Consider the following 8194-nt stretch of genomic DNA (forward strand, 5'->3'; position numbering starts at 1 on the left):
AATTACTTACATTTAATACAATATAGGCCTATAGGTCAGTGCATTACCATCATTAAAACTATTTTCTGTCCACATGTTTTAATATGACTGCACAACAGATAAAGTGGATGTGACTCATCCAAGAACAAGGGCGGCAAATGCGACAATGCTATTTTTATACATGAGGAATGGTTTACAGCTTTACAGCAAGATGGAGTCAGGAAGAGGTGATGGTCGACACTCACTGGACAGACTGAATTTCTGAAGTATAATACGTTTAGATTTACAACTGGGTGACAGGAAGGAATAAGGTGTATAAACAAGAGTTAACCTTGGCAGTGTCAGCAAGTAATCATATGCTATATTTACATTATTCAAATCATGACAGCTCCAGTTTTGGGTTAATTAGTAATATGTTACAATAATTTCATTTGGGTAAAACATAATCCACAATTTAATGATGTGAGTTACTGATTGCAGTTATTGTCTCTCAAACTCCGCCAATTATTCCACTCTTTTCACGATCCATATTTTCTTCTGAGAAGATGAGTCTTCCTTTGTTGGGATGAAGATCCGACAGTGTTTTGTCCATGTTTTCTCGATAAATCCATTCTTTTTCAATTGTCGCGCACAAGTGGCTCGATGCTCTTTTTCATTTCAAGCATTTCGGTGACCATTTCTTTGAGTTTTGCAAGAGAAGATTTCATCTCCTCAATTTCGTCAGCTCTTTTTCCGCCAGGCATATTTCAACAATGTAGTTAAAAATCCCAATGTCAACAAAATAGTTAGAAGTCACGAGCGAGTGCAGGAGCAAGTAACAGATGCGTCATTGATTTGATTGATTCTAAATGTACGTAATATTGTAAATGCCCGTTCCATGTTACTGCACTAAAGTAACCGTTCATTTTGCTCCATATGCTCAGTTTATTCAGTGCTATGTTTATTTTATTTTATGTAGTTATTTTCCTTTTTTGGGGGGTGGGGGCGGGGTTTGTAGGATACTAGGCAGCACACTGGTTGAAGGAAATATTGTGCACTACTTAAAGCCTTAAAACAGGTTTGTTAATTTTATCTTTAACCTCAGCAGATGTTGACACAATGTAAAAAAGAAGTAAAGTCTAGAGGTAAGAGGTCAAGTCAATGTAGGTGAGATATTGATTGACTGATTGATGAAAACTGCGGAATTATTGACTAAATGTACATAGTTTTTTACTTTCTAATTTACATTTAGACCTAATTTTCTGTACCTTTTACTTTTATTTAAGTACAAGAATTGTAGCAATGCTTTTGAGCCCTTCACACACCTACTGTATCTGTACTTGTAGAAGTTGTAGTGAGTTTGTCATCTCTGCCTTAGCGACATCAACGCTCCCCACAGAAGCTTTATTTTGAAAATACAAAGCGGAAAAACGGAGAGAGTGCGTAAAGTTGTATCCTTGCTCAGAGAAGGTGGTCCTGCTCGACAAACACCGACCAGAAAAACATCCGACGAGGAAAGTTTTCAAGGTCTATGATAACTTTAAATTTGACAACGTATACGAAGTGCACTGCTAAACGTGGATTTGAGTCAGACCGTCGTTCTCACAGGGTTGAGGAGTTTTGACACTTTTATCTTGAAGTGTTTTTTTTTTTTTTTTTAAGTTTGCGAGTTGAAAATGGAGAGGCCAGCTGAGTGATAGTGGGGTGAGGAGGCTGGATTTGGCAAATTTGGGAGTCCTGCCCTGCTGCTAGCAAGCTAGTTAGCATACTCAATTTCGCCATCGCTATTCAGTACGAAAAAAGGTGAGAATTCAACTTTTGTTTGTTATGTGACGTCAAGTTTATGTGCGCACGCCTGAACGGGGAACGCTACACTAACCAATTTTATCAAAAATACTTGTGTTTTGGTTGTTGTCTTTTCTTGCGGCAAGTTAAGCATCAGAAGGGCCTGGCTGCCCAGTTTAAACAAACTTTTGGACCACTTCTCACAAATGAACACATGACAATGTTTGGGGATAATGTGGTTTACACTTGTAGAATATAATTCACACCAAAATCGATTTATTCCAAGTAGAACAATTGTATGTAGCTGTCCGAGAGCGGTGACATACATTTCCCCCCCAGCAAATGTACATCAAAGGATTCCACAATCATGTTCTGATCTATGGTTTTAATTATATATATATATATATATATATATATATATATATATATATATTAGTGGTGTCTATACATTACAAGTAATCCGAGTTTTAGCACTGCATACCTTAATTAAACAGTTTATTGCTATATGTCTGATTTATTGAACTCATGTTATGTTGTTAACCACAGTACTATGTTCTAGGTTGCAGAGTGTCCACTTTCACGTCTACCGCTTTGCATTTGAAGATACTGATGTTGACCTTGCAACCTCTTCCAATGGAGTAAAGTAACACATACTTTCAGTGGAAACTCCTGTTGAATTTTGCATTCGTCCCAAACTACAGGGCTTTGCTCCCTCCTATTGTCATTGGATTTTGTGTCCAAAGCCTCCCTGCTAACCAATGCAATTTGATCTGAAGTACTCAAACTATTAGGTTGTCTGACATGGATGTCAGATCTAATCTTCAGGCAAAATGACTGGGTGCAGATGTTGCAACAAAAGCAATTGATTGTGACATGGAGTAATAACATATTTGTTGGAGGGAGGAGACATCCAACATGTTTGTGATATTTCGGTGATAAGATCTTGGACGCTTTGCATTAGTGGATGGATCTGATGCATTCAAGATCAGTGACTGCTGATGCCAACTGGTTGGGACTCCAGCTCGATTCACGAACCCTCTCTCTGAATCGGGGCACAGCTTGGACGACGTTGAGTCGGCTGATGCTGTGATGAGGCAGGGCTCCTGGTGGCCTGCGTGGCTGGCTGGGCTGAGTCCCCGAGTTATGTGATGGGGTGCAGGAACAGTAAGGTCCTCCCTGAGCCTCCAGGGGATGTTCAGTTGGACCTGGTCAAAAAGGTCAGTAAAATGCGTTATTTAAACTGCATAACCATCACTAAATGAATGTAATGTTTGCTTATTACTGTCAGAGAATTATTATGATAACACATTAGTGATATTCATTTCATTCATTCCGATGCTGCACAATGGGCTAAATAAGATCAATAGTACGATTATTAATCGTATCCATACTCTGATATTATTGTACTGTATTTCAAAAGGTAGAATATGTTATTAGAATTTTTTTTTTACTTGGCACACTACTACTAACAGTGTTCTAAAGTTAATTTGTAATTGTAAGCATGCTGTCACATCTAGCAACAATAGTGTAATTAAAACAAAGTTCATTATCACCGTTGTCAACCATGCTGAAATTTAATTGTGAGCAACAAGGATGGATTAATAAATAATTATTATGGACTCCATCGCAATTGTCAGAGATTGAAGTGCCTTTGACGGTGTGATGATATTTAACTGGCATAAATGGAGCCATTCCAGACTTTGATTAATTATTAAATGGTTGTTCATTATAGCTTCAGTCTAGCACAGTCTCATAAAACACGCAAAACAATGTAGTGTGACAGGATCATTACCCAGATCACATGTAACTATGGCAGTTGAGGGTGATGCAGTTCAGTATGCACATTACAGTAAAGACCTGCATATTTGCAGATTCACCTTTTTGTGTTTTTATTAGATTTTCTGCTCAGGCCAAAAATCGATTTAGTATTACATTGGAACCGTCTTTTGGCATTATGTTGCCAAGAAGGAACTATGTCAGTGTGAGTTTAGGAGCTTCATCTAGACAAAATTGGTGCTTGGGTGCCAACTTGTAGCATCTTGGTGCCAAGGAACATTGACGTTGCCAAATATAGACAATTGAAGTGCTTTGCTGCCATGTGGCATCTCTAGGGAAGCATGAACCATTTTAAAAGGGCATCAGTTACTTGCAGATTTTTGCCATTCGCAGCAGGCTTCGGCACTGATTGCCCTCTGACAAAGGGGTACCCTGCCATTCAGGGCGCGTTCTGAGCCCTCCTATGAAGTTCCTTGGCACAAAGATGCTCCATGATAGCAGCAAAGCACTACATGAAACTCATTACCTCAACTCACTTTAACATAGTTTTTTTAGCCAAAAATAATACCGTTATTGAGAAGGCTTTGGCTTGAGCACAAAATGACGAATAGGTGAGTTTTTCGAACAAATATCAGAAGACGTTACTCTAAAAATCTGTGAATTTACGATTCTTAACAATAGCATGTGTGCCTTAATTAAATAGGATTCATCTACATTATAAGTGGATGGGCTTTATAAAGCAAACATTTGAATTCTTCTAACGTAATGACTCAGTGACAAGGGCCATACCTAAATAATCATTCATGGCTCAGATGATTTCCTTTAAAAAAAAAAAAAATTAACCTCAATCTTATGGTATTGTATGTCTGTGTATGTTTAATGTGGGACTGACTCGACACTATATTTTATATTTCACTATATTTTCTTTCCAGGTGGATCCACCCCGTCAAACAGACATCTATAAGCACTTCATTCGGGGAGATGGTACGGCTAGCAAGACTGGTGAGGCCGGAGGAGGGGGAGGTGACAAGGCAGGCTCCATCTCCCCATCTTTTCCTCAGGCGCAAGGTTCCACTCCTGTCACCTCCCCCCAAAACCCTAAAACCCCATCTGAGGTGTCAGACCCTCAACGGAAAAAGGTGGCCAAATATCGAGCCAAGTTTGACCCACGAGTCACAGCCAAGTATGACATCAAAGCTTTGATAGGTCGAGGGAGTTTTAGTCGAGTTGTCCGCGTGGAGCACAAGAGCACTCGGCAGCCGTACGCCATAAAGATGATTGAGACCCGGTACAGGGAGGGAAGGGAGGTTTGTGAGTCCGAGCTGTGCGTTCTTCGACGGGTTCGCCACACTAATATAATCCAGCTAATGGAGGTGTTTGAGACGACCGAGCGCGTTTACATGGTGATGGAGCTGGCCACCGGAGGAGAGCTGTTTGACCGCATCATTGCTCGCGGCTCCTTTACGGAGCGAGATGCCACTCGGGTGCTGCAGATGGTGTTGGACGGCGTCAAGTATCTCCACACTTTGGGGATCACGCACCGAGACCTGAAGCCCGAAAACCTGCTGTACTACCACCCCGGCGCCGACTCGAAGATCATCATCACCGACTTCGGTTTGGCCAATAGCAGGAAGAAGGGAGACGAGTGTCTGATGAAGACCACTTGTGGCACGCCTGAGTACATTGCCCCTGAGATCTTGGTGAGGAAACCCTACACGAATGCCGTCGACATGTGGGCATTGGGGGTGATCTCTTACATCCTGCTGAGTGGAACCATGCCCTTTGAAGATGACAACCGTATGAGACTGTACCGGCAGATCCTAAAGGGGAAGTACAGCTTCTCTGGAGAGGTGAGGTGTTGCCAAACAACACATTTACACAATTTTTCAATGTTTGGAGGGGGTGAAAAATCCTCACATTGTATCTTTGCCAGAAGTCTTTGCTGTAACACAGCTGAACATACAGGTAGACACATTTTCCTATGATATATTAGGGTGAGTGAGTCCACAGTTTTTTTCTGTCTGTCTGTCTGTCTACGTATCTATCTATCTATCGATCGATCGTCAATTGTCTGTGAAAAGCATTTGTGTTTTTTCCCTTAACAAATCAAAATGACTTTTTTTCTAATTACCGGTAAAAGAAAACAGTTGGGAGATACAAGCTTTTCACTGGACAGTGACAATTTTATTGAAACAATGCATTCTTTAGGTGAGCGCTTGGCTTAATTCATTTTTATTACCCCTTCCTCAAGGGGTTATGTCTGTGTGTGTGTATTTTTATTTTTATTTTTTTTACACATAGCCTTGGTTTTGTGTTCATCTTGAAGTTTCTTATTCAGTTTGAGCTTCTTCATTGATGGCATTCATAGAGTTGTGCTCATAAGTTTAAATACCTTAGGCCGTGGTGTGTTAACTTATGAGCAAGGCTAAATGTATATCACCATTCACCACTAATTTGGAGAACCTTTAGGGCAGGGATGGGCAAACTCGGTCCTTGAGGGCCGGACTCCCACGGGTTTGGGATGTTTCCCTTCTCCTGCACAGCTGATACATGATCAGCTCATCAGCAAACTCAGCATGAGACTGTTAACGATCCTGTTGATTTAAATCAGCTTTTGTTGGAAGAGGAAAACCTCCAAAAGCTGAAGGACGCCAGCCCTTGAGGACCGAGTTTGCCCAAGTCATCTTGAGAGGCAGGGTACTGTTCACCAGCCAATCTCAGGCCATATATAGACAAACCACCATTCACACTCACTCCTGCAGAAAATGTTGAGTCTTCAATTAACCGAAGGAATGTTTTTGGAAGGTGGGAGGATTCCAGATAATCTAGAGAGAACCCATGCAAGTACAGGAAGGTTGGAGCCTAGATTCAAACTGTGAGGCGGATGTGCTAAATGATCAATTGTCTTGCCGCCACCTACTTTTATCTTCACTTTATATTGGTTGCTATTAGCTGCATATGAGTTCAGTTTCAGTTCAGTTAATGACGTCTGTCTTCTTTCCCCAGCCGTGGCCCAGTGTGTCTAACCTTGCCAAAGACTTTGTGGAACGGATTCTAACAGTGGATCCTAGCATGCGGCTGACTGCCGGCCAGGCTCTCAAGCACCCCTGGATCGTCAGCATGGCTGCTGCCTCCTCCATGAAGAACCTACAACGCTGTATATCTCAGAACCTGCTGAAGCGGGCGTCATCTCGCTGCCACAGCACCAAGTCGGCCCAGTCCACACGCTCCAGTCGCTCAACCAAATCCAACAAAGCTCGTCGCGTTCGGGAAAAGGAACTACGGGAGTTGAACAGACGCTATCAGCAGCAGTACAATGGCTGAGGCCTAACTTATTGGGGTGACTGTGAAAAAGCCAAATACTGTAGGTATTCCTGCCCCTCAGAAAGAAACTCGGGGAAACACACCTGATGGGTCAAAAAGCTTGTCAACCGGTAAATTTTGACAAAGTACCTGCTGCCAGCAAGACGGTAGAATAAATCTTAAATGATGATCTCTGAACTTGGAAGGACAAACCTTGCATAGCAATCTGTTCTGTGATGTTTTCCCACATTGTCATCTCTCAGTTCATCTGCCCATCCTGATCTTAAGATGGAGTACTCCTTTCCTTTTGTTCTGTCATTTCATGTGTCTTGACATGTATTTATTTATTAATGTGGACAGTCTTCATTCAGTTGGTCACTGGAATAATGACCTTCCACGATAATCTGTTGAACAGAGCTCTGGGTAATGAAGTTACTTAAGAGGAGTGTAAACATTCCTTCACACCCTCATGATTGATGACAAGTGCTGTGAATTTATGTACTATTCGTCTTGGAGAGTGGCCACAGGAGACTTGCAGAAACATCAACGCAACATCAAAAGGCCAAAACGAAGACGTCTTTAAGCTTATCTCATCTTGCCATACTAGTATTTTTTAACTCCAGAAGATTGTGAATCTGTGACCCTTTCTGTACAACCCACACAGCCCTCCTCAAAGTGCCTTACATAGAAGAATATATTCACAATTGAAATTTTTATTCATTCCTGTTGCAATATTTTTCATTTCTCAAAGTTATATGACCATTTGACTTGTTTTGTCCTTTTATTAGTCAAAGCAGTGAGACAAAACATGCAAGTTGCACTTGCCGATTATAAATTTAGACCAGCTTGTTTAAAAACCAAGAAACTCATTATTATTATAATAAATTAAAACAAAGACTGCATGGGTGTGGACTGAAGCCTATATTTTACTAACTGTTAAATTGCTGTTAAATATTTGTAATTATTCCCAATGAACGAATCAAGGTGTTCCATTGATTTGTTGTATTTCTTTACTTTTACTTGTGATGCCACGAAGATGTTCCTGTTCTTAATTCTGGACAAATATTGTGGCTGCAGCTCCTAAATCATGCTAAGTGTCATGCGTGTCTCTTCGCATCAAAGGTTTACCCATTTAGGGCACATTAATGCACTCTGGTAGCTAGTGCAAGCGAGGTTAGAGGTGCGGTGAGGTATTCGCCACTGAAAAATAAGCAACATTTGGAACAGAACGCTACATTGATTTTAAATTACAATGCTAGCACATACAACTATGCAGCCTTCTGAGTAAGGTTAATTAAAAATGGGAATAGTAAATTTCCTTTTATTTGCACTTATGGTGCGGGTTTGAAATTTGAATCCTAGCCAATACCAT

The 8194-nt window shown here is 40.9% G+C and overlaps 1 protein-coding gene across 2 annotated transcripts; it reads left to right on the plus strand.

The window, feature by feature from the left end:
• The first annotated feature begins 1406 nt into the window (after window positions 1–1406).
• On the plus strand, window positions 1407–7722 carry pskh1 (protein serine kinase H1). 2 transcript variants are annotated; one of them, XM_077568874.1, is made up of 5 exons: window positions 1407–1485; window positions 1621–1761; window positions 2303–2960; window positions 4452–5369; window positions 6526–7722. In XM_077568874.1, exons 3-5 carry the CDS (start codon window positions 2892–2894, stop codon window positions 6841–6843), a joined length of 1305 nt encoding a protein of 434 aa, XP_077425000.1. In that variant the 5' UTR covers window positions 1407–1485; window positions 1621–1761; window positions 2303–2891; the 3' UTR covers window positions 6844–7722. The 2 variants fall into 2 exon arrangements, with proteins under 2 accessions (XP_077425000.1, XP_077424999.1); XM_077568873.1 differs by having other exon boundaries at window positions 1415–1761.
• Window positions 7723–8194: the final 472 nt, after the last annotated feature.

Source organism: Vanacampus margaritifer, chromosome 6 (assembly GCF_051991255.1).
Source record: "Vanacampus margaritifer isolate UIUO_Vmar chromosome 6, RoL_Vmar_1.0, whole genome shotgun sequence".
NCBI lineage: Eukaryota > Metazoa > Chordata > Actinopteri > Syngnathiformes > Syngnathidae > Vanacampus > Vanacampus margaritifer.

Bases quoted from the DNA above. Each gene is read 5' to 3' on its own strand.
- pskh1 (XM_077568874.1), top strand. From the start codon at position 2,892: ATGGGGTGCAGGAACAGTAAGGTCCTCCCTGAGCCTCCAGGGGATGTT. The intron at 2,961-4,451 runs GTCAGTAAAATG...TTTTCTTTCCAG, and splicing joins AGTTGGACCTGGTCAAAAAG to GTGGATCCACCCCGTCAAAC. The intron at 5,370-6,525 runs GTGAGGTGTTGC...TTCTTTCCCCAG, and splicing joins AGTACAGCTTCTCTGGAGAG to CCGTGGCCCAGTGTGTCTAA.